Source organism: Patella vulgata, chromosome 3, assembly GCF_932274485.2.
Source record: "Patella vulgata chromosome 3, xgPatVulg1.2, whole genome shotgun sequence".
Lineage (NCBI taxonomy): Eukaryota > Metazoa > Mollusca > Gastropoda > Patellidae > Patella > Patella vulgata.
Window position 1 is genome coordinate 9,139,737 of NC_065881.2, and position 27,177 is coordinate 9,166,913.

The following is a 27,177-nucleotide window of genomic DNA, read 5'->3' on the forward strand; positions in this document are numbered from 1 at the left end:
TCGCTCCAGCTCCCCTCCCCTCTCTTTCTCTCTCTACCCTCTCATCTTCGCTCTCTCCTCTTCGCCCTCCCTCTCAAAATCGGCTTTAACTCAAATAGTAATATGAAAAATACGTTTGGCAACCATTTTGCTAGCCTGGAGGTCACGTGTTCGATCCCTGCATTGGCCGAGAAAGTTCATCGGGATGTTCCGACGTGGTTTTCCCTTGTCAGTGGTGCAGAACGGAGGGCCTGACAAGGACAGCTGTCTAGTCCTTCGGATGAGACGAAAGACCGAGGTCCCGTGTATACATTGGAATGCACGTAAAAGATCCCTTGGCAGTTGGAATTCGATATAAGAGTAGGCGATAGTGCCGCTGCCCTCATAGCACACTGTATGGCGTATGCCCGTCTTCATTAGCCCAGTATAGGAGCAGAACAGTAGGACGTTAAACCCCATTTCATTTCATTTTGGCAACCATCTTTACCCAAATCTCCCTCTCTCTCTCTCTCTCTCTCTCACCCGGCCTCTATCTCTCTCTCTCTCTCTCTCTCACCCGGCCTCTATCTCTCTCAAGTACTAAATTTGATTCCACGCCTTCATTATCCCGACTAGAGCAGAAAAACAGCACATTAAACCACATTTCATTCATTAAAAATACAAAATTGATTTTAGAAATTCAAACCACACGCGTCTCTTTAACATGCTTTAAGGCAATAAACTAAAACATAAAGGTCACTATGGCAATTAGAGGTAATTTTCATTATTTCATCGACTAAACACCCACTGTGATAGAAGTATATTTATTGTATATTGTTTCATCTGGCTGTGTAGAATTTGTTGACTTGAGTATGTTGAGATCATAATTTTTCAAAGCTTTGAGAGGTTAGTACGTAACATTTTTATTTCAATAATTCGAGGGTGGGTGTTACTGTATAGACTGTACACAGCGTTACAGTATATTATAATATGACTTGTTTTTATTATGTTTCGCTTTAACTTCACATATACAGTGGGGTTGGGGTGGGGCTGGTCTTCGGACCGTCGGACGTGGCACGAGGGCCCATTGAGGGGTACTAAAATTTATCGACGCATCCGAGGAGAAAAGCGATCTGTGCGTGTGGTATGGGAAAGGTGAATCAAACTAGTTTTTGTTATCTCATATGTCCAGGGGCGTATCCGATGGGGGGGGGGGGCAAACCCCACCCTGCTCAGCTAAAAAAAAATTGGTAAAACAACCATTTATGAGAAAAGTGTAACGGTCGTGTGCTTTATCCGGTATCATCAGATGGTGGGATGGGATTGTCATTCAAAACGCGAAATAATCATATAGACATGTGTGATATCACAATTAATGCTTTGCACCAAATTGAATCACAATGTGATCCTATTAATTCGTTATACAAATTGACGTCAAACGGGTGTTCGATTTCTATCTTTAAAAAGTTCAATGAGTATTTATGACTAGGTAATTTAGAGACGATGATGGCATCATGCATTGTCAACTGTCAGATTTTCTTAACAGGAGCCTCCTCGTGCACAAATTCCTGGATCCGCCCCAGATGTGACTTATTCTTAACCGCGATGGGATCCCAAGGAAACCAGTTGGTACAAGGTTCTAGAGCTACCCAATCCGCCACCGCCATGAACGATGACAAAAACTTACTATTACCTATAGACAAGGGAGAAATTTAATTGCTGTACAATATTGCTAGCTACCAAAAACTGGATACAGAAATGCGCGAGTGCAAGTGCAGGGTTAACATGTATAGCTACACAATGGGTTTTAACAAACCAGAGACACAGAGAGCAACCGCTCACATATTTATACACGAGAAAGACAGAGAGAGAGAGAGAAATGGGGTTTAACGTCCACTCGACACAAACTAGGTCATTTCGGGACTAACATATGGTTTAATTTTATTTCAATAATTCGCCGTAACAGACCGTTTCATTGGCTAATCCCTCACTTCAACCAGAACGCCAGTAATATAACAACTTTTCCAGATCCTAGTGTAGCAACGACAAGTAAAACGAAATTTTGAACTATAAAAAACGAAACGAAATAGGAATTGTGTTTTAATCAGATTTAACAAAACAGAGAAGCAGAGAGAAACCGAGCCAACCCTTCTATTGTGGCAAGCCGCAACCGCTCATATATTTATATAGACGAGTGTCGTGCATGACTCGGTATGCTTTTGAAGGGTGGTCTTTAGAGCAAATAGGAGGATTGGGTGGCAGCATGGTTTAACACGCGAGCTTTAGATGATAGGGTCTGTCACTGAGTCAAGTGTCGTGATTCCGATTCCTATAGCTATCACGAGACAAGGAGTATAGGGTCACCTGTCCAACTTCGTGGGTTTCTCAGGGTCCTTCGGTTTCTTCCAATGCTAAAGACTCATATGTTAGTCCCGAAATGTACAAGAAATGATTTCTCTGTCCCTCTCTCTCTCTCTTTAGTATATTATATAGGTTATTGATGATTTACCCTCAGGCAAACGTAGCAAATTAATCTCAACTCGTGTTTTATAAATTATAGCCTACATATTACGACTGCAAATAATCACAAGTAATTTGGCCCTGATTAAACCCCTATTTATTTCACATAAAGATAACAGCTATTAATTTATTTGGGCAACGTTTCGAAAAGTATTCTCTCAACGCTATCAAGCTAATACATGGTGTTGTTGTTTATTACAGATTTAACGTCTAATACAGTAAATATGATATTATAGACAGGTTGATTTAATTAAATTATTTATACTTACCTAAAGAGTTGAAAAATTGTTAAAAGTCCTTGTAAATCAAAAAGTTACATTAATACACATTTATAAAATCGCTGTCGCGAGAAGAGAGGGCGGGTCATCTTATTTCTTTGTCATAATAAAAAATACAAATTAAAACAGGAGGTCCAGCTGACTAGTTAATTTGTTTTTATTATGACAGAGAGTAGATGACCAGCCCTCTCTTCTCACGACAGCGATTTTATAATACAAAAATTACGAGGTCAATATATAACAACAATTCATGAGGCCGTACAGGACAACAACAAGATCGTAAAGTTAAAGATAAAATAAAACCAAGTACGAACAATCCAAACCATTAGACAAAATTCGAAGTCCCAAAAAAAGGTATAGGCAAAATAGTGTAATAAGGCAAAATAGTGTAATCAGCATATGGACTGTTCACCGTGTACAAAATACACGACAAACAGTGGTAACAGGTGTCCGGAAGAGTAAGCTTACCCTGCCTGGCGCCACACCCGCCATAGCTGCATCCAAACTATTTGGCGAAATCTCGGTAAAATAGTGTGATTGGACAATGGACTATCGGTATGCAAAATGCACCTGATGAACAGTGTTCACGATGTAGTAGACAAACATTATCAGGGAGATTGTATACGCGTCAATTAAATATATCTAGAATAATAGCCGAGAGAGACATGTTATATTTACCAATCAAGTCAATATGACGCCCATAAAACATTTTAAAGGTTTTAATAAGTTTAGTTCGCAAGTATCCCTGTAGTTGAAGCTTAGATGACAAATGCCTCGATCTACTTAAAAGATCAGAATAAAATGAACAAGCTCTCGCGTAACGAATTAGTTGAGACACAAACACTCCATAAGCTGATACATTATGGGAGATTCGATAACGACTTGGCAGTTCTCACTATAATAGTTTAAAACTAGATAATGTAAAGGCAATTTGCTGGAAATTCCATTCAAATTGATCCACTGTGAACCGAGAACTAAGCGATTGAAATTTCCGCCTAGCCTCCATTATCATTACTAAAGTCAGTACGATAAACAGCATAGTCTCTATTATCCATTTAATCGTTATATCGTGAAGGAAAGTTATACAGTAAATCGGCTCATGATCCACTAAAGATCGCAGGCTAGCGATGCCATCTAGAGTTGATTATGGTCTGGATAGGTTAATTAATGTCTAATTAATAATTTAGATAACATTTCAGGCCTAATAGACAGATTTAGCTCTTGCATACAATGTATGTTTAAGCAATAATGATGGATACAAGACTACCGACAGAATGCAATAGCAACTAGACTACAACTTGCATGATATCCCATAGTATGTTTAGACAACGGTAATTAACTTAAAACGACTATCATATCATATGTAGGCCTATGTATTATATGTTTATTGCTCTATCCATTTACTATTTACTATCAAAGATTATTAGGAATTAATTTGTAGTACTTGGTTTTACTTTTTAGATTTACAGAACATGTTAAAATGCGAGAAGTAAAAGATGAAGACGAACAGACCTTAGATTGTTTTCATGATGTTGCACAGCAGTAAAAAGGAAAACGGCCATTCTAAAGATGAAAAGAATAAACCACGTGATGCGTTGGAGTACATTAGAACACAGATTGCTACGTTAGGTGTGATTCGCAAAGTCCGGAAAAAACCTAAGTTACTAAAGTTACGAAGCGACTTTTCATTATCCGGTAGTCTCAATCGCCATGGTTATCATTCTCCTCAGCAGATAGGAGAAGGGGGCTGTGCCTTTGTCTATAAAGTGTCCAAATGTGACCCCGATCCGCCATCTTCTACCGGAAGTGACGACAAAGATAGTCGTTCTGATGTCGTCGTCGCTAAGGTTTCCAAGAGATCTATTTCCAATCAGTGTTCCCAAGAACGAATCTCGTGGATGTCCGAAGTCGATATTTTAAGTGCTATTAATCACGTGAACGTTATTCAGTGTCTGGAGTTCTTTCACGTGGGTGGTCATGGGGTTATGATGCTGGAATATGTTGATGGTGGCGACGTATATGACGTAATAAGTCAATCGGACTCAGTAGATGTAAATGCTAGAAGTATAATATGTCAGATACTAGAGGGCCTGGACTATTTACATGGCGTAAAACGCATCGCGCACATGGATTTGAAAGTAGAAAATATATTGTTAAACAAGAAAGGCCTGGTTAAAATTTGTGATTTTGGAAGTGCTGTTCGAGTTCCGGAATGCGGTAAGATCCGAACCCTGGGTATCACTACGCCGTCGATTTTACCACCCGAGTATATCCAGTGTGACTTCTGTGATCCAATGGCCTGTGACATGTGGAGTGTGGGAATAATCATATATCTATTTTTGGCACAGAAATACCCATATGGTAATGGCGAATTGGCAGTCATAGATTTGTCAATTTATAGACAAACTTTAGATTTTTCTGATGTAGATAAAATTGAATTTGAAAGCATGATTAATCTTATAAGGTGTTGCCTCGAAAAAATACCAAAGAAAAGACTAACAGTAAAACAGGCGTTGCAGTCGCCATTTTTCAAATTGTAAAAACCCACATTTTGATAGTCTCTATCACCCAGACAAATATTCTACGAATATTAGTCTAGATGCTTTGTCAACAATTGAGAATAATAGGTCATTAGCTAGATTATCAGGTCTTTCACATTATTATAAACACAATCTAAGGGAGGTAACTAGTCCAAAACTAAGATGTCGACGCCCATGAAATTAATTTAAGAATGCCATTCCAGAAAATCCATTTGATTGCATTGTCAGTTCAATATCCAACACACTTATTTTTTTTTTTATTTTAAAATTTCATTCTTCATGGACCATTATATCTGTTTTTTTTAATTAACCATAATTCGTCATCACGATTCATGTTTGTTTATAATAATGCAAGAAATGTGGGATTTATGACGTGAAGGGGCTCAACTCTTACTTGACTTGGCGAAAAATACTGGATAATGAACCACATTAAAAAAAACCTCCCGGTTACGCATGGGCAATGGAACTTTTCATCAAATATTGACCACGGTCCCAGACCCCCCCCCCCCCCCCCGTACGTTGAAGACTAGGGGGTTCTGGGTGACCGTGACTATGATTTTTAGTGTTACATAAAAAATCTAAGCTTCTTCTGAAGCTAAAACATAGTGTTCAATTAGTTAGATTTTATACCAAGCGTAGATGGGCCTTGTCAATACTATCGTATCTTAAGCCTAGCTCAGAAACAGCCGTACGTGTTTTGAAACGCACGGGTCGTAAGGTTTGGTAGCTCGCAGACCAACCGCAAGAAACCAGGGTAAACTTTTGTACGTGCAGGAGCAAAAGTCATTTCGTGACTAACACATGGTTCAATTTTATTTCAATAATTCGCTTGCGCGTAGGGATCTTAAGCAGTGGGACGAAACCGGAGGACCCAGAGAAAACCCACGATGTTGGACAGGCAACCCTACTCCTTGTCCTGTACAACCGAAACCATGCCAGTTGACTCAATGACAGGCCTTATGATACCATTCCCCCCCCCCCCCGCCCACTTGAGCGCATAGATCGATCTATTTCCAGGACCTACTAGTTGTCACCAGTGTAAACATTTTATATTTCGTTTACTCTTTGTTGGAAAGCCAATCCAGGCGAGTATCCTAGGGTGGGCGTGTGGGGTCCTGGGGTCTGACCCTCCCCCCACCACCACCGCTCATGCGGAGCCTATACACTATACAGGAGGGACCCAGGAAAGAGTCTTTAAAAGAGCAAATTCCCTTCAAAAATGGCCTCAGTTGCAAGGATTATTTTTTTTAAATGGGGGGGGGGGGGGAAGAAATCACCATACCAATCTTGATTATTAGTTCTAAAAGGTAAAGCCCACTGCAGATTTCGTTATAAGTATTGAGATGTTATTAGGGTTATGGCACGATCTCGTCAACAATCACGTACTCTAACCCTATTTACATACCGTAACTTATGACGAAATCTGCAATGGTTCTTAGCTTTTAGTCTCCCGACCATTATTCTGGACACGCCCCTGCAATCCATAATTATAAAACAATCCAGTGTCAAGGTTTTAATTTTGTGGGTTCCTAATATATGGTGGCTGTTAGCGGCCATTAAAATGTCATCTAAATCGTCGCCTTATGAAGAAGGCGACAAGTCGACAAAATCAACCCGCCAACACGACAAAATAACCCGACGATCTTCGCCTTCATTTCGTCGACTTGTCGGGTCATTTCTGTCGACTTTTCACAAACCGACAAGTCGACAAAAAACAGTTAATCTGTGCTCATGCAAGTTATCCAATCAGCAAATGCGCAAGCTCGAGTTTGACTTCCGAGGCGACAAGTCGCCGCACGACATGTCGAAATGATTGTATTTTGTCGACTTGTCGGGTTGTGAATAAGTCGAAGGCGACAAGTCGACAAGTCGACAGAATTGACCCGACAAGTCGACGAAATGAAGGCGACGATCGTCGGGTTATTTTGTCGTGTTGGCGGGTTGATTTTGTCGACTTGTCGACTTCTTCACAAGGCGACGACTTAGATTCACTTGAATGGCCGCTAACAGCCACCATACTAATAGGCGCACACTAGCGCTACTCAATCTTATGTTGTAAAAGTTATGCCGTAAAAAAACCATAGTCCACTATACAGGTTTAGCTATGATAGAACCTAACGGGACAATAACTATACAGCGAGTTCCTGCCAAGCGCTCAAAAATTCCTAAAAAAAATCCCTGCCCCCATACTTATAATGAAATACCCGGTGTATACTTGAAACAAGGTTAGTTTCAGTCCCCCCCACCCCCACCAACAGATATCCGTGGTAACTAGGCCAATGGCCTACTATGCTCATGGTGAATCAGGCCCTGCTTTGAAGAACTTTCTGGAAGTATTACATTATTCTACCAACGTTGTGTTTTGATTTTCAAAACAAAATATAAATTTATAATGATTTGAAAATTATTTAGTACCTGTCATGGCGCTTTTTTATATGCACGTTCGCCCTAATGCTGGAGCCTGTCTACGCCCCTAAGAGTTCAATAGTCGATATAATTACATGACACCTCGTCTATTTGACATTCGAGATATAGCCATTTGGCATTAAACATACATTATGCAAGAGCTAAATTTGCCTATCGCAGGTCTTTCTTTAGGCCTGAAATGTTTTCTAAATTATTAATGAGACATTAATTAACTGATCCAGGCCATAATCAACTCTCGATGGCATCGGATTTCTCCGATATTAAATAGGTTAGAACGGTTCAGACATATTTTGATTTAATCTAAAAATGGAGGAGTGAGACTTAGCTTCGAACAACCAGTACGGTGGTTGAAATTATTGCACATGTCTTGTCAAACCTTCAAAGGCTAATATCTTCGCTCGCAATAGAGTAATTTGAATGAAATTTTCAAATTATTCGTTTTACATTATCTATTTTCGAACTATTATACCAAGAATGGCCAACTCTTTATCTAAATCTTACATAATGTATCTTTAACATTAATCCAGATATAGTAATTTTCGTGTAAACGTAATGATTCATATGAGAATATTTTTCGGTCAAGATTTGAAGATTACTCCAGTAACGTTAAGGCAACTACTGTTCATGGGAAGCCCAAACAACCCCGCCCCGACCCCCGACCCCCCCCCCCCCCCCAAAAAAAAAGAAAAAAAAGAAAAGAAAAAAACGAACTAAAAGTCTGTCTGCAAGAATATATATTTATATCATATTATAGTTTTATATTTTAACATCACAAGTTGCGATAAATACTGTTACATATGTATTCATTTATGTTAATTTTATGCTGTGATGTCATAATAAGGGTAACTCTTAGCGATATCATTGTATTGCAGACCGGGCATTAAACTGAAAATTGGCTGTGGAAGAGTTTCTTCACAAACTTCTGTAGACATCAACCCCACAGTTACATATTCTCCAGTTTTTGCCTCAAGGCACACGATTGATCCACCCTCATCACCCTAAAAATAACAAAACACAAAAATGAATTTCGAAACTTTAGCAGCAAAGAAAACACAAAATGGGAGAGAGAGAGAGAGAGAGAGAGAGAGAGAGAGAGAGAAATGAGGTTTAACGTCCACTCGACACGGACTAGGCCATTTCGGGACTAACATATGGTTTAATTTTATTTCAATAATTCGCTTGCGCTTAGGGGCCTTTAGCAGTGGGAGGAAACCGGAGGACCCGGAGAAAACACACGAGGTTGGACAGGCAACCCTACTCCTTGTCACCTACAACCGGGGATTCGATACCACGCCAGTTAACTCAATGACAGGCCTTATGATACAGCGCGCACGTGCTAACCATTCGGCCATCCAACCCCCCAACTCAAATGGGTAACATTCCAGTACAAAAGTCATGGCCTTAAACATACATTATGCAAGAGCTAAATCTGCCTATTGCAGGTCTTTCTTTAGGCCTGAAATGTTATCTTAATTATTAATTAGACATTAATTAATTTATCCAGACCATAATCAAATCTCGATGGCATCGCAAGCCACGGTGGCTCAGTGGGTAGGACACTGGCTTGCTAGTCTGGAGGTCGGGTGTTCAATCGCTGCATTGGCCGAGTAAGTTCATTCGGTTTTTTTGGCGTGGTTTCCCCTTGTCAGTGATGCAGGACGGGGCGGGGGGCTGACAAGGACAGTTCGAGGTCCCATGAATACATTGGTTAGCTAGTAAGAGATCCCTTGAGAGTTGGAATTTGATATAGACCGGAGGCTGAGCGCAGGGGGAGGGGGGGTCCATTAAATGGGCACAAAACCAGACCAAACTTTTCTAGAGTAAAATTTTGCGTAGAATAAGATGCCGAGTGGTAATTAGTCCGCCGTTGGGGCATTTTCGAGATATTCAAATGAGTTCATTTGCACCGAAAGTGAATGCGCAGTCATTCTTGTATTATGAAAAGAAGGTGAAAATGATCGAAAGTAATAACACTTTCAATAAAAATGTAAACTTGCTAAATTCACCTTTTGTCTTAGTGACCCTGGAGGTCAAAAGGTCACATTTTCCGTTTTAGCACTAGCAAGATTTAAAGTAATAAATGTCGGCGTAAAATATAAAATCTAAAGCGAAACTTTAAAATTTATCTTTAGGTGGTCTTAGCACCAAACTTTTACTTTGGAACGTCGTAAATGATCTTGCATAACAGAACCAAAAGGCTTCGGAGCCTGTTTTAAAAATACGTAAAAACTGTTAAATCAAAATCTCTCCGAATTAGTTTTACAACGAATGCTATACATAATGATACTAGTTGTCTGAAAAAAACAATTAAATAGTTCCATGGCTGGACTCCAGCCTGCAGGCCGCGTCACAAAGCCTGCCAAAATTTTCCCCGCTAACAATTACCAATACGACATATACTATTCAAAACAAGAGCATCGCTAACGCAGCAATATACGTCCACATTCCTGTTTTGTTTGATATGGTCCAGTTTGCATTGAGGGTCTGTGAAATAAAACTGGGTTGTAGGACTGCTATCAGTATAACATTTCGTTCACATTAACAGAACACAATTTTTATTTTAAAACAATCGATGTCTTTATTCTAAAAGCATGACGTTTTTTTTTTGTTTTTTTTTGCTTGATTGATAACGATAAGAGAATACTTGTGGAAACGTCGTGCTTTTAGAATAAACTAGTGATTGTATCCCATAAAAACTGTGTTCTGTTAATTTGTTCCCTGATCGCTAAATGCCACTTAAAGAATAACTAGAAATGGGCGTGGCTCTGCCCCTGGGGGTCGGGCATGCACCAAAAACAATAGGGATCTTCCTTGGGGTATAAGGAATAAGTATACCAAGTTTGAAGAAAATCCAGTAAGAATTGCGCCCTGTAGGCGACACAAAGACACACGAAAAGAAAATGGGCGTGGCTCTGCCCCTGGGGGTTGGGCATGCACCCCAAACGATAGGGATGTTCCTTAGGGTACAAAGAATGTGTATGCAAAGTTTCAAGATTATTAGTTAAGAAATGTGGCCTGTAGACGACAAACAAACAAATACTAGAAATGGGCGTGGCTCTGCCCCGGGGGGTCGGGCATGCACCAAAAACAATAGGGATCTTCCTTGGGGTATAAGGAATAAGTATACCAAGTTTGAAGAAAATCCATGAAGAATTGCGCCCTGTAGGCGAACCACAGACACACACACACACACACACACACACACACACACCCATACATACACACACACACACACACAGACTGCTTGATTGATAACGATAAGAGAATACTTGTGGAAACGTCGTGCTTTTAGAATAAACTAGTGATTGTATCCCATAAAAACTGTGTTCTGTTAATTTGTTCCCTGATCGCTAAATGCCACTTAAAGAATAACTAGAAATGGGCGTGGCTCTGCCCCTGGGGGTCGGGCATGCACCAAAAACAATAGGGATCTTCCTTGGGGTATAAGGAATAAGTATACCAAGTTTGAAGAAAATCCAGTAAGAATTGCGCCCTGTAGGCGACACAAAGACACACGAAAAGAAAATGGGCGTGGCTCTGCCCCTGGGGGTTGGGCATGCACCCCAAACGATAGGGATGTTCCTTAGGGTACAAAGAATGTGTATGCAAAGTTTCAAGATTATTAGTTAAGAAATGTGGCCTGTAGACGACAAACAAACAAATACTAGAAATGGGCGTGGCTCTGCCCCGGGGGGTCGGGCATGCACCAAAAACAATAGGGATCTTCCTTGGGGTATAAGGAATAAGTATACCAAGTTTGAAGAAAATCCATGAAGAATTGCGCCCTGTAGGCGAACCACAGACACACACACACACACACACACATACATACATACACACACACACACACACACACAGACAGGGGCGACGGCATAATACGTTCACATTATGAATGTGGACGTATAAAAAGTAGGGGATATTTGATTTTTAAGTGTTATTAAAGTCACCTAATGAAACTGACGAAGAAACAAATGACAAAATGAAATGAAGTTCACATTCATCGATTTATTCCAAATGATCGTTAGACTAAGTAAGGCACAGACTGACCATTATAAGGGTAAAATGATACCCGGGGTCAAACAGCAAAGTTACCACAGCATCACAACCAAGTCAGTAACGGGTAAATCCTCCTCTGTTTGCCAAACAAGCATTGATCCGACGTGGCATACTCCTAATGAGACGTCTAAGGTCATTTTGGTCCAGATTGTCCCATTCCTGTTGCAACGCAGCAGCAAGTTCTTGGACATTGGCAGTACGTTGTTGACGTTGACGTAACCTCTGTCCAAGCATGTCCCAGACATGCTCGATGGGGGAGAGGTCGGGACTCAGTGCTGGCCAAGGTAATGTGGTGATGTTCTGTTGTTGGAGGTAACCTGTAACGATCCTGGCCCTGTGACATCTTGCGTTGTCATCCTGGAAGATGAAACGGCGGCCATGACGTCGTGTGAACGGCACAACATGGACTGCCAAGATGTTGTCCCGGTAGTACTGGCCTGTAACACGCCCTGCAACAACATGTAAAGCCGTTCTTCCAGCAACAGTGATGCCTCCCCACACCATAACAGAACCACCCCCAAATCGATCATGTCTGATGACGTTAACGTCTTGGAAGCGCTCGTTTCGACGACGCCACACCCTCCTACGTCTGTCCAAAAAATCAACAGTGAACCTTGACTCATCTGAAAACATCACATTGCTCCAGCGTCGATTATCCCAGTGTTGACGATCCCTACACCAACGACGTCTTGCCTGAATGTGATGATCTCTCAAACAAGGGATCACGCCAGGACGTCGGGCGCGAAGGTGACCCCTATGCAGTCGATTCCGAATCGTCTGGCCACTCACTCTCACACCAGTGTCTGTTTGAAGACGAGCGCTGATCTGATTTGCTGTGATGACACGATTTCTCAAGGCCAAGGTACGGATAAATCGATCCTGGGCTTGAGTTGTCGCCCTTGGTCGACCTGAGCGTGGCCTGTCCTGTACAGATTGTGTATCACGGTATCTGGACCATAGCCTGCTTATGACAGACTGAGAAACATTCATCGTCCGCGCCACAACCGCCTGTGTTGTGCCGATCTGTAGCATGCCAAGGGCACGTAACCTTTCATTTTGGGTAAGCCGACGCATATCAAAATTTGTTTTCTGGTCACTAAAACAATTAAACTGATGTTTCCACCCTGGAATTCAATGCCACAATGACTGTAACATTCAAAGTTAGAGTCGTGCAAATCTTGGGTTGGACCCCCATGATGATCCCAAGCCTCACCTGCATTCCATGCGGTAGCTATTGGTGCGTTTGGGCGTCACATGTAACTGGAAATGTTTCTTCTGTTAGGTTCTATAGTGACTTTTTTCGTAGTCATTTGCATATTTTAGTATTATGCCCCCAAAATCAAATATCCCCTACTTTTTTTGAATAGTATATATATCCTGTGAACTACTATGTACAATGCATTCGTCGGTTTTATCTGCGTCCATGTTCCGGCGAAATTCATAAAAACTCATAAAAAGTTTGCAAACTTTTAATCTTGTCGCCAGATGCGTGTTTTCCCGTCACAGATTAACGTCGGTTTTCCTAGACTGGGATTCTCGGAAATCCACGCGGCCTGCAGACTGGAGCCCAACACTGAAACTATTCAATTGTTTTTCAGATAACTAGTATCATTATGTATAACAATCGTTGTGAAAATAAATCGGAGAGATTTCGATTTGACAGTTTTTACGTATTTTTGAAACAGGTTTCAAAGTGTGTTGGTTCTGTTATGCAAGATCATTTTCGACGTTCCAAAGTAAAAGTTCGGTGCTAAGACCACCTAAAGATAAATTTTAAATGTTCCCAGTTTTTACGTACATGTATTTTTAAAACAGGCTCCGAAGCGTTTTGGTTCTGTAATGCAAGATCATTTACGACGTTCCAAAGTAAAAGTTTGGTGCTAAGACCACCTAAAGATTAATTTTAAATGTTCCCATTATTAATTAGAACAGGTTTCGCTTTAATTTTTATATTTTACGTTGCCATTTGATTGCTTTAAATCTTCCTAATGCAAAAACGGTAAATTTCACCTTTTGACCTCCAGGGTCACTAAGACAAAGGGTGTATTTAGCAAGTTTACATTTTTATTTCGATCATTTTCAACTTCTTTTCATAATACAAGAATGACTGCACATTCACTTTCGGTGCAAATGAACTCATTTGACCTTTGACCCCGAATATCTCGAAAACGCCCCAACGGCGGACTGATACCACTCTAGAAAAGTTGGGTCTGGTTTTGTGCCCATTTGATGGACAAAGGCCCCCCAACCCAAGGGCTGAGCCTCCAGACTAATATAAGAATAGGCCATAGTGCCGCTGTCCAGGCAAAATCTCCCCCATAGCACACTGTATGGCGTATGCTCGTCTTCATTAGCCCAGTCGGAGCAGAACAATAGGACGTTAAACCCCATTTCATTCTATTTCGTTTTATTATTTTTTCGTCTGCGAAACACTATTCGGGAAAACACCTATAAAACCCTTGTTGACGTGTTTTATAGGTCCAATCAAATGGGGTTTAATATTTGAAGAGCCCCGGGGAAGAACGATCTTAGTAACTTTTTCAATGAACCCCAGTGTATAAGCTTTCTGTGGATCAATCAATTTCAGGTAAAAACGATCGGAGTCACATCCTGGACAAATACGTCCATCGTACCCTTTATTTGACCTTAATTTGGTTGAAAAGTGGAAGTCAGTTGTTGTACTGGTAATTATGATTGGTATTAAACATCATTTTGAAGTTGTAATTAAACCCACTCGTTGTTCTGTTCGCGTCAAGCATCCTCGTCCAAAAGTCTGTTTGCCTTTTATGCGAAAAGACAAAAATGTGATTCGATCGTTCTTTCCCTGGACTATTCATTTATGATCTTGAGGCACTACGCTTCAGAGAGGGAGAGAGAGAGAGAGAGAGGGGGGGGGGGGGGTAATGTCCACTCGACACAGACTAGAAATAAGAGTAGACGGTTGTACCGCTGCCCGGACAAAGTTTCATACCCGTCTTCATTAGCCTAGTCGGAGTAGTAACGGAGAACGTTAAACCCCATTTCATTTTGTCACCCGACATTCTACATACCTCGCATCCTACACTTCCGCCGCTTGTTTCGCAAACTGTGTCCATGGAACAAGATCCATATACATCTAAATCAACATCTCCAGCTCTTAAACCGACTGAGGGAACTGAAAGAGAACAATGGGCAAAGTTATAATGTCAGATCTAGGGAATAGTTAATGATCGACTTAAACTTCCGGACCTACTCTAGGAAACAGGTGATAATCAACAAAGATAAAGAAACAGTTTACAACCAACACATTTTAACAGTTAATAATCAACAAAGTTAACAAGGCGGACCTTGGGAACAATAAATGAACAAAGTTAAAATGGCGTACCTTGGAAACAGTTCATAATCAACAGGCGGACCTTGGAAACTCGGCTTAAATGCATTGTTGGTTTATTTTATATAAAATGTTCGAATATTTCGATGTTCAGTGGTCCCTCGGATGTCCGTGGGCCCTAGACCAAAGTCATTAGTTTTAGTGGTCCCCTAGATGTACGTGGGCCCTAGGCCAAATTCATCAGTTTTCATGGTCCCTTAGATGTCCAAGGCCCTAGACCAAACTCATCAGTTTCACAGGTGCACAGCCTTCTTGTATTAGTGTTTACCAAGGTTGAAGTCGCAAACAAGGAAACCGGAGTACCCGGAGTAAACCCACGAGGTTGAGAAGACGAATCTATCCCCAAGCCACATAAATTTACACCAGGTGACCGGCCAGCAGGACCACTAGGCCATCCCAACCCAAGGTATGAGGCAAGTAATTGGACAATTTATAACAACATAAACGAAACTAATACATGATAACAAGAAGATCAAAGAACTGTGACGCGCTCTGTCATTGAGTCAACTGGCGTGGTTTCGGTGCCCGGGTTATACGTGACAAGGAGTTGAGTCGCCTGTGTTTTCTCCGAGTCCTCTGGTTTTCTCCCACTGCTAAATAAAGACACAATAGATTAAAATATACGCCAGTTAGTTTCGAATATTTTCAATAAAGCGGGTGGGATTTTATTTAAAAGAAAGAATAACCGTTACTTACATGAATTATGTATATTACCAAAACCAAGCACTTGACACGAATCTTGATCAATCACCATGTTGTCGTTTATAACACACGCCGGAGCTGACGACACGCTGTTGATGTCAATTGGCGTATCCAGCGTCATGACCACCAAATCTGAAACAGATATTTATAGTACAACACAACAGATCGGACAATGCCGCCACACATGGCGGTAAAGAGAGATGAGAGATAGGGAGAGAGAGAGAGAAATGGGGTTTAACGAAATATGAGTAGACCGTGGCGCCGCTGTCCGGGCAAAATTTCCCTCAAAGCACACTGTATAGCGTATACTCATCTTCACTAGCCCAGTTCGAAGCAGAACAGTAGGACGTTAAACCCCATTTCAATTCATTTTCATCTCTACTCATCTACTCACCCCCAGTGGTGTCGTTTGGAATTGGGGAAGTTAATAGAATCTTCTGTTCATCTCCACTTGTACTGCTAGTATCAGTTTCTGATATTACTGCTTCTGTAGGGTAAAAACCGGCCATCCTGAAATATATAAACTATGTGTATAGAAAAAGTTTAAAAAGTTCCCAAATCAGTGTCCGTCGGCGGACATTCCAATGAGAGAGAGAGAGAGTGTGTGTGAGTGTGTGTGAGAGCGAGAGAGAGACTAGGTCATATCGGGACTAACATGCAGTTCAAATTTATTTGGGTGTCTTTGGCAGTGTTTGGTAGTAAGAGGAAACTGGTGGGCAGGAGAAAACCCACGAGGTTAAACACACGATCTTACTCCTTGTCACGTCGCTTGACTCAATCACAGACCTTATGATCTAAAGCGGGGGAGAGAGATAGGTTTAACATATGGACTAACATAAGTGGATCTTGAAAAGGTGAATAAATGAAATTGTACAAATGAATTGTATGAAATGGACTGTACATGTATATTGAAAATGAATTATATTTATTTATATATTTTAAGATTGTCGATTATCAATATGAATTATATCATGAGCTAACATATATCGAGTGTACTATGGGTCTGTGGCCTAACATGCATTGAAAATAAATTATTATTATTATCTCTCTCTCTCTCTCTCTCTCTCTCTCTCTCTCTCTTTCTAATAAATGGATCAATTTTATTTCAATAAATGGACTGCGTATAGGGGATGAAACCTGAACATTACGAGGTTGGACAGGCGACACGATTTCTTGTCACGTACAAGCTGGAAATCGAAACCATCAATGACAGACCTTATGATCTAAAGCTCACGCGTTAGACCATTCGGCCATTACGACCATCAAGTAATATAGGTATATTGGTTAACTTACGCATCTACGAACTCGTAACAAAATTTGGTGGTTAAAATGTGCGTTTCATCAAGAATGATTCCAGAGCACATGGTTCTTTTGATAGGAGCAAAAGATGCCGTGTATACATCCGATTGAAAGCTAACGATACCAGGATATGTATTATGAAATGTTGATTGACCAGAAATTATTCTCTTGGTAATGGTAGTTACGTATTCGGAGTATTTACATTCTGAAAATAGAAAAATGATGTTTGGAAAATATATAGAGAGATATCGAATATAAATACCTACAATGAACCCTCCTGAATTTCCCCAGTGGAGTAGAACGGAATGAGACCACTGGGGAAACCGAGGATGACAATGAACTGAATTTTCCCTTCTTTAAAGCGGGGCTTATGTCGACTTTGCAACGCAAAGGAAATAGCTCCAGTCAGTTGCAAGTGTTCTTATGTCGATCATATCAGCAACTGAGGACAACTGAGTGCTCATGTTGACTTGGAACTGATAGCTATTACACTTAACACGTGACTGTTAATTTATTCATCACGTGATCAACAAAATGGCGAAATGAAATAAGCACCACAATGGCATAAATTGGATTTTCCCTTCTGTAAACTTTAAATATAAATGTGAAGCATTATATACTATTTAGATAAAGAACTGGCCTTTCTTGATTATAATAGATAATGGAAAATGAATATATTGAAAATTTCATTCAAATTACTTTATTCTGAGCGAAGTTATGGGTAATTGAAGATGTAGTGTAGATTATTTATTATCGTAACGACGGCATGGACAAACGAGACTAAGTCTCGATTATCAATTATATCGTTAAAGTTTTAAATCTAGCGGTCGTTCTAATCTATTAATCTCGGTCATCTTATGGTCTAAAGAGTAAATTACGGACTTGTCATGTTCATAAATGTCTAAAATAATTTATAGAACACCGGGAGCCAAAATAAAGACATGCAATAGGAATATTAGCTCTTACATAACGTATCTTTAACATTTTTAAATCTTTGACTGAAAAGTGTTATCAGGTGCCATTTGTTAGTCTCATGTCTCAACTCTTATAATGACGAAATATTATGAAAAATACCACGCCCACTTACTATTAGGAACAGGCGTTGTAGCAGCTGGTGTTGTATCGGCTGCAGTTGTGGCGGCCGGAGTAGTTTCTGCTGGTGTTGTAGCGGCAGGAGTAGTTTCTGCTAAAGTTGTGGCTGATGGGGTAGTTTCTGCTGGTGTTGTATCAGCTGCAGTGGTTTCTGCTGGGGTTGTTGCTGCTGGTGTTGTATCAGCTGCAGTGGTTTCTGCTGGCGTTGTTGCTGCTGGTGTTGTATCAGCTGCTGTTGTTGCTGCTAGAGTTGTGGCTGCTGGAGTAGTTTCTGCTGGAGTAGTTTCCGCTGGTGTTGTATCAGCTGCGGTGGTTTCGGCTGGAGTTGTTGCTGCTGGTGTTGTAGCAGCAGGTGTTGTTTCAGCTGCAGTTGTTGCTGCTAGTGTTGTATCAGCTGCAGTGGTTTCCGCTGGTGTTGTATCAGCTGCAGTGGTTTCAGCTGACGTTGTTGCTGCTGCTGTTGTAGCAGCGGGTGTTGTTTCAGCTGCAGTTGTTTCTGCTGGCGTTGTTGCTGCTGGTGTTGTATCAGCTGCTGTTGTTGCTGCTAGAGTTGTGGCTGCTGGAGTAGTTTCTGCTAGAGTAGTTTCCGCTGGTGTTGTATCAGCTGCGGTGGTTTCAGCTGGAGTTGTTGCTGCTGGTGTTGTAGCAGCGGGTGTTGTTTCAGCTGCAGTTGTTGCTGCTAGTGTTGTATCAGCTGCAGTGGTTTCCGCTGGTGTTGTATCAGCTGCAGTGGTTTCAGCTGACGTTGTTGCTGCTGCTGTTGTAGCAGCGGGTGTTGTTTCAGCTGCAGTTGTTTCTGCTGGCGTTGTTGCTGCTGGTGTTGTATCAGCTGCTGTTGTTGCTGCTAGAGTTGTGGCTGCTGGAGTAGTTTCTGCTAGAGTAGTTTCCGCTGGTGTTGTATCAGCTGCGGTGGTTTCAGCTGGAGTTGTTGCTGCTGGTGTTGTAGCAGCGGGTGTTGTTTCAGCTGCAGTTGTTGCTGCTAGTGTTGTATCAGCTGCAGTGGTTTCCGCTGGTGTTGTATCAGCTGCAGTGGTTTCCGCTGGTGTTGTATCAGCTGCAGTGGTTTCAGCTGCAGTTGTTGCTGCTAGTGTTGTATCAGCTGCGGTGGTTTCCGCTGGTGTTGTATCAGCTGCAGTGGTTTCAGCTGGTGTTGTATCAGCTGCAGTGGTTTCAGCTGGCGTTGTTGCTGCTGGTGTTGTAGCAGCGGGTGTTGTTTCAGCTGCTGTTGTTGCTGCTAGTGTTGTAGCTGCCGGAGTAGTTTCTGCTGGTGTTGTATCAGCTACAGTGGTTTCTGCTGGCGTTGTTGCTGCTGGTGTTGTAGCAGCGGGTGTTGTTTCAGCTGCAGTTGTTGCTGCTAGTGTTGTAGCTGCTGGAGTAGTTTCTGCAGGTGTTGTATCAGATGCAGGTGTTGTATCAGCTGCAGAGGTTTCTGCTGGTGTTGTTGCTGCTGGTGTTGTAGCTGCTGCAGTAGTTTCTGCTAGAGTTGTGGCTGATGGAGTAGTTTCTGCTGGTGTTGTTGCTGCTGGTGTTGTATCAGCTGGAGTAGTTTCTGCCGGTGTTGTTTCTAATTCTGTTGTAGCCGCAGCTGGCGTTGTTGCTGTCCCTGTGGGTGTTGTGGCTGTACAGCCGACTTCGGGCAAGTCCATCAGATCAGGACATTTACAGCATTCCACTTTAATGTCTTCATTAGCACATAAAACTTCTGGGTATACAGCTGAACCCACATATGAAAAATATAAATTGTACATAAATGATATGAATACTGGCGGACTGCCCATCTTTCAACAAGGATGTTATTTTTGTCGCAGTTCTTGTTTGCCTAATGGAATATTCAAAATCAACAGTGCTATATGCATCAACGGCAACAGCACACCAAAATGTATCACAGATAATAAATTACATAGTGATTTCCGTTACCGCTGCCATATCTGGGTATTCATGAAAATATATTATTTTGTATTGCATTAATAGAAAATAACGTCGTCATATACTTTTAAGTAGACCCCCCTCCCCTTCCCTTAAAAATTGAATATTTAGAAATACTAGATGATTTGAAATGGGTTGAAACTTCCTTCTGTTCTGCACCAAGTGGGCGAATGACGGAAATTTTGCAGGGATACCGGCGTTTTCTTCTACACTTAATCGGGTTTCTAATGCCACAGTAACTTTTATGTGTAAGTCAACGAGTACACGGGGGGGGGGGGGTGTCGTCCCATACGACAGATTAGACGCCTTTACCTCAAAATATAAATGTAAATGAAAGACGGGGATGACATCAGTAGCGGCGGAGACCAGGTCTGTAGTTTATGTTTTCGGCCATTAAAAAGAAGCCACATTTGCAACTAGAACGTGTTCTGGTTGAATTTAACGAGTCATGTTACACTGCAGTATCAGCGTCCCTAAAGGGCAATCGATTCCCATAAATTCGTGCAGGGCGAATCAATCGATTGATTCTGATTTACTTTTTTCCATATTGCTTACCCAGTCCTTCGCATAAAGTATTTACTACAGGGAGAGTTGGTGGTATTGTAGCTGCTGTAGTAGTTGCGGCGGGTGTCGTAGCTGCTGGAGTAGTTGTTGCTGCAGGTGTTGTATCAGCTGCAGTGGTTTCTGCTGGTGTTGTTTCTGCTAATGTTGTAGCTGCTGGAGTAGTTTCTGCTAAAGTTGTGGCTGATGGGGTAGTTTCTGCTGGTGTTGTTGTTGCTGGTGTTGTAGCATCGGGTGTTGTATCACCTGCAGTGGTTTCTGCTGGCGTTGTTGTTGCTGGTGTTATAGCATCGGGTGTAGCTACTGGAGTAGTTTCTGCCGGTGTTGATGCAGCTGGAGTAGTTGGAACTGTTGGTACCGTAGTTACTACAGTAGTCGGTGGTTCTGCTTCTGCTGGCGTTGTAGCTGCAGGAGAAGTAGCTGGTAGAGTAGTTGCGGCTGGTGTTGTTGGTACCAGTGTTGTGCCTGCTGGAGTAGTTTCTGCTAGTGTTGTAGCTGCGGGGGTGGTTGCTGCTGGCGTTATTCCTACCGGTGTTGTAGCAGCGGATGTTGTATCAGCTGCAGTTGTCGGTGCTAGTGTTGTATCAGCTACAGTTGTTTCTGCTGGCGTTGTAGCAGCGGGTGTTGTATCAGCTGCAGTTGTTGCTGCTAGTGTTGTAGCTGCTGGGGTAGTTTCTGCCGGTGTTGTATCAGCTACAGTGGTTTCTGCTGGCGTTGTTGCTGCTGGCGTTGTAGCAGCGGGTGTTGTATCAGCTGCAGTTGTTGCTGCTAGTGTTGTAGCTGCTGGAGTAGTTTCTGTCGGTGTTGTATCAGCTGGAGTAGTTGGAACTGTGGGTACCGTAGTTACTACAGTAGTCGGTGGTTCTGCTTCTGCTGGTGTTGTAGCTGCAGGAGAAGTAGCTGGTAGAGTAGTCGCAACTGTCGTTGTTGCTACTGGAGTAGTTGCGGCTGGTGTCGTTGGTACCAGTGTTGTGGCTGCTGGAGTAGTTTCTGCTAGTGTTGTAGCTGCGGGGGTGGTTGCTGCTTGCGTTGTTCCTACCGGTGTTGTAGCAGCGGATGTTGTATCAGCTGCAGTTGTCGCTGCTAGTGTTGTATCAGTTAGAGTTGTTTCTGCTGGCGTTGTTTCTGTTGGCGTTGTTGCTGCTGGTGTTGTAGCAGCGGGTGTTGTTTCAGCTGCAGTTGTTGCTGCTAGTGTTGTATCAGCTGCAGTGGTTTCCGCTGGTGTTGTATCAGCTGCAGTGGTTTCAGCTGGTGTTGTATCAGCTGCAGTGGTTTCAGCTGGCGTTGTTGCTGCTGAAGTTGTAGCAGCGGGTGTTGTATCAGCTGCAGTTGTTGCTGCTAGTGTTGTAGCTGCTGGAGTAGTTTCTGCCGGTGTTGATGCAGCTGGAGTAGTTGGAACTGTGGGTACTGTAGTTACTACAGTAGTCGGTGGTTCTGCTTCTGCTGGCGTTGTAGCTGCAGGAGAAGTAGCTGGTAGAGTAGTTGCGACTGGCGTTGTTGCTGCTGGAGTAGTTGTGGCTGCTGTTGTTGCTGCTGGTGTTGTGTCAGCGGGTGTTGTATCAGCTACAGTTGTAGCTGCTGGAGTAGTTTCTGCTAAAGTTGTGGCTGATGGGGTAGTTTCTGCTGGTGTTGTTGTTACTGGTGTTGTAGCATCGGGTGTTGTATCACCTGCAGTGGTTTCTGCTGGCGTTGTTGTTGCTGGTGTTATAGCATCGGGTGTAGCTGCTGGAGTAGTTTCTGCCGGTGTTGATGCAGCTGGAGTAGTTGGAACTGTGGGTACTGTAGTTACTACAGTAGTTGGTGGTTCTGCTTCTGCTGGCGTTGTAGCTGCAGGAGAAGTAGCTGGTAGAGTAGTTGCGACTGGCGTTGTTGCTGCTGGAGTAGTTGTGGCTGCTGTTGTTGCTGCTGGTGTTGTGTCAGCGGGTGTTGTATCAGCTACAGTTGTTGCTGCCAGTGTTGTAGCTTCTGAAGTAGTTTCTGCTAGAGTTGTAGCTGCTGCTGTTGTTGCTAGTGGAGTAGTCGCAGATGCTGTTGTTTCAGGTTGACAGTTTAAGCCATCAACCAGATTCGGACATTCACAACAAGCATCAAGTAGTGTACCAACGCACATCGCATCCTTGTATTGCTCTGTTAATAGATCAAATGAACTACATTATTTACTTTCCACTAAAATATACAATTTTCTTAAAATAATTTACTAAGCAACTGTTCACTATTGTCTAGACCCATCTCACGATGAATGTCTGCAGGTAAAGACGAATGCAGAGATAGCTAATCATGTCTGGCACGATTGCTAAATCGTTAATTTCAAGGAGAATTCATGCATCCAATTGATTAAGGCAGACCTATCGTTGACGCGTGACAGACAGGGTCATTAAATTCTGGTATATAAGTAAAATGAAATATACGACCAAGCACGTGTCCAGACTCTCTCCAGTTCGCACAGAGCTTAATTTCTTTTCCTACGTTCATCGAAATAACGCCAAACAAACAAACATGGGCTCGTGAAATCCAATATTTAAGACAAAATGAAAATTTTAAAATTGGAACACGAATCGCGCGCAAGAATGCTTTCGAGCGTCATTTGTAATAAAGCGTCTCGATGAAAGAGACTAAACATATCTCACAGGAGAATACTACCGGTGTAGACTGGAATACCCAGACGCCAAAGACTGTCATTTCGCCGAACACAACTGATTAGAAATTATAATAAAAACAGAAACGATTGAATGTAAATCAGTTTATATACATTCATACTACATTACTATATGCGTTGAGACACATTCGTGTCCATTTCTAGGTATCAAAAAATAGAGATTTAGGTATCAAAATTGCTCACAGCTAAAACTGAATATATAATAATCTCCGTCATTCAGACAGATATCTACGAATAATGTGGAATGTCTTTCATATTTCAGAAAAAATGGGTCATTGGCTAAGTTATCATGTACACACACTCTACTTTTATCAGCCAGAGAGTATAATAAGGGGGGGGGGGTAAATAGCCTTAAAACAAGATGTCGGCGCCCATGAAATTAATTTAAGAATTGCCATTTCCGAAAAATCTGTTTGCATTGCCTGTTCAATGTCCAACACTCCTAAAAATTTTATTGTAAAATTTCTCTCCTCATTGATTAATCTTAATTAGTCGTTACGATTCATGTTTATTTATTATGTGGGATTTATTTCGACAGGGGGCGCAACTCTTCCTTGACTTTAGATAAATCTTTACATTCGTAACCTAGTCTTCTGGGAGTCCGAGACTAAACATATATAAAAGAAGAAAATCAAGTCTCGCCAAAAACAGGACAAAACGATGCCTTAACCTAGTCTTCTGGTTGTCCGAGATTAAATATATAGAAGCAGAAAACACAACCTCGCCAAAAAGAGGACAAAACGATGTTGTAACCTAGTCTTCTGGGTGTCCGAGACTAAATATATAGAAGAAGAAAATAGAACCTCACCAAAAACAGGACAAAACGATGGTGTTGTGGTAGGCGGCGCTGTAGTTGTAGTAGGCATGGGTGTTGTAGTGGGCGGCGGTGTTGTTGTTGGGCAGTTAGGTAAAGTTGGATAAAGATCTGGACACGCACAACACCCATCCATTACTGATGGAATCATACACATATCCGGAACGGAAGCTAAAGAAAAAAAAAAGAAAGAAAAAGAAAAACTATGTTAGTATTACATACTATATGGTTTTGGAAAAAATCGAAACCACTTTGGGAACCACGGTGACCAAGTGGGTAAGACGCTGACTCGGTAGCCTGGCGGTCGCGGGTTCGCTTCCGGTGTTGGCCGAGAAGGTTCATCGGGATTTTCCGGCGTGGTTTCCCCTTGTCAGTGGTGCGGGACGGAGGGCCCGACAAGGACAGTTGTCTAGTCGTTCGGATGGGACGAAAAACCGAGATCCCGTGTACAATTTGGCGTGCACGTAAAAGATCACTTGGCAGTTCGAATGCGATATAAGAGAAGGTCGTAGCGCGCTGTCAGGGCATAATTTCCCTCATAGCACACTGTATGATGTATGCCCGTCTTATGATATCGAATATTTAAGACAAAATAAACATTTTACCATTGGTACACGAATCGTGTAGCCCAGTCCGGTAGGTCTTTAAACCCCATTTCATTTCATTTTTTTTTCATTTCACGAATGCGTTTCAGCACCATTTGTAACACGGGACTCGAAGAACGAGGCTAGACATATTCCACAAGTCATATTCTTATCTGGAGAGCATGCGCAATAAATACTATTAGTAGAGATTGCCATTCGATTGAGACTTCTGGCGTATTTCGCCAAACATAACGTGATTTGAAATTAGAGTAAAAACGGAAACGATTGAATGTAAATCAGTTTATATACATTCATATTACATTATTATATGCGTTTCAACCCATTTGTGTCAATTTCTAGGCTCCAAATATTAGCGATTTAGCTCCTTTCATGTGTGTAGAAGATGAACTTTTCGAGATTATTTATAACGATATAAATATATCACTTACCCAAGACCGCGCACCGCTGTTGTTCTGGATCATCAAACTGCTCAATTGCTTGGGTAGTTGGCTCTGGAGTAGTTGGTTCCGGTGTGGTTGGCTCCGGTGTGGTTGGTTCCGGCGTGGTAGGTTCTGGCGTAGTTGGCTCTGGAGTGGTTGGTTCTGGTGTGGTTGGCTCCCAAGTAGTTGGTTCCGGCGTGGTTGGTTCCGGCGTTGTAGCTTCTAGTGTTGTTGGTTCCGGCGTGGTTGGTTCTGATGTAGTTGGCTCTGGGGTAGTTAGTTCCGGCGTTGTAGCTTCTAGTGTTGTTGGTTCCGGGGTGGTTGGTTCTGGAGTAGTTGGTTCCGGGGTGGTTGGTTCTGGAGTAGTTGGTTCCGGCGTTGTAGCTTCTAGTGTTGTTGGTTCCGGTGTTGTTGGCTCCGGAGTAGTTGGTTCCGGTGTGGTTGGTTCTGGAGTAGTTGGTTCCGGTGTGGTTGGTTCTGGAGTAGTTGGTTCCGGTGTGGTTGGCTCCGAAGTAGTTGGTTCCTGCGTGGTTGGTTCCGGCGTTGTAGCTTCTAGTGTTGTTGGTTCCGGCGTGGTTGGTTCTGATGTAGTTGGCTCTGGGGTAGTTGGTTCCGGCGTTGTAGCTTCTAGTGTTGTTGGTTCCGGGGTGGTTGGTTCTGGAGTAGTTGGTTCCGGGGTGGTTGGTTCTGGAGTAGTTGGTTCCGGGGTGGTTGGTTCTGGAGTAGTTGGTTCCGGGGTGGTTGGTTCTGGAGTAGTTGGTTCCGGGGTGGTTGGTTCTGGAGTAGTTGGTTCCGGCGTTGTAGCTTCTAGTGTTGTTGGTTCCGGCGTTGTAGCTTCTAGTGTTGTTGGTTCCGGTGTTGTTGGTTCCGGTGTTGTTGGCTCCGGAGTAGTTGGTTCCGGTGTGGTTGGTTCTGGAGTAGTTGGTTCCGGTGTGGTTGGTTCTGGAGTAGTTGGTTCCGGTGTGGTTGGTTCTGGAGTAGTTGGTTCCGGTGTGGTTGGTTCTGGAGTAGTTGGTTCCGGTGTGGTTGGTTCTGGAGTAGTTGGTTCCGGCGTTGTAGCTTCTAGTGTTGTTGGTTCCGGTGTTGTTGGTTCCAGTGTTGTTGGCTCCGGAGTAGTTGGTTCCGGTGTGGTTGGTTCTGGAGTAGTTGGTTCCGGTGTGGTTGGTTCTGGAGTAGTTGGTTCCGGTGTGGTTGGTTCTGGAGTAGTTGGTTCCGGCGTTGTAGCTTCTAGTGTTGTTGGTTCCAGTGTTGTTGGTTCCGGTGTTGTTGGCTCCGGAGTAGTTGGTTCCGGCGTGGTTGGTTCTGGTGTAGTTGTCTCCGGGGTGGTTGGTTCTGGAGTAGTTGGTTCCCGGGTGGTTGGTTCTGGAGTAGTTGGTTCCGGTGTGGTTGGTTCTGGAGTAGTTGGTTCCGGTGTGGTTGGTTCTAGTGTTGTTGGCTCTGGCGTGGTTGGTTCAGGTGTGGTAGCCTCTGGCGTGGTTGGTTCAGGTGTGGTAGGCTCTGGCGTGGTTGGTTCAGGTGTATTAAAGCCCGGTACACTAGCACAGTTCGACTCACAATACCTACACAAAGCTAAAAAATAAACAGTATAAGGGTTATTTTATTATTGTTCTTAATGCTAGGTTCCCACTATCACAATTCGTGCTGTGTTTGAGATCGTGGTTTTAATTTTGGTTGGAGTAATCGTGATGATCCTATCAGGTCTTATCATATATTTAGCTTAGTCGAAGCAACCGTGTTGATCGTATCGAAACGGGAGCCACGATGGTTGAGTGGGTAAGACGCTGGCTCGCTAGCCCGAACCGAGAGACCAAGAGAAAACCTGAGCGCACGGCGTAAATTACTGTTCTGCTTTGAGACGAAAAACCGAAGTCCCGTGTATGCATTGGAATGTACGTAAAAGATCCCTTGGCAGTTGGAATTCGATATAAGAGCAGGCCATAGTGCCGCTGCCCGG

General features: G+C 42.5%; 2 protein-coding genes across 2 annotated transcripts; one reads left to right on the top strand and one right to left on the bottom strand.

Annotated features, from left to right (window-relative positions):
* Positions 1–800: 800 nt before the first annotated feature.
* Positions 801–5,958, top strand: LOC126815938 (uncharacterized). The gene is made up of 2 exons (XM_050542061.2): positions 801–864; positions 4,218–5,958. Exon 2 carries the CDS (start codon positions 4,283–4,285, stop codon positions 5,294–5,296), a length of 1,014 nt encoding a protein of 337 aa, XP_050398018.2. The 5' UTR covers positions 801–864; positions 4,218–4,282; the 3' UTR covers positions 5,297–5,958.
* A 2,505-nt stretch (positions 5,959–8,463) lies between these two features.
* Positions 8,464–26,034, bottom strand: LOC126815356 (mucin-2; the record flags this gene model as incomplete). The annotated part of the gene is made up of 9 exons (XM_056099978.1): positions 8,464–8,721; positions 14,830–14,933; positions 15,846–15,983; positions 16,246–16,361; positions 17,145–17,355; positions 18,238–19,956; positions 20,724–22,856; positions 24,194–24,370; positions 25,233–26,034. Coding segments are annotated over 9 exons (5,580 nt in total), but the record flags the coding sequence as incomplete, so codon positions are not given.
* Positions 26,035–27,177: the final 1,143 nt, after the last annotated feature.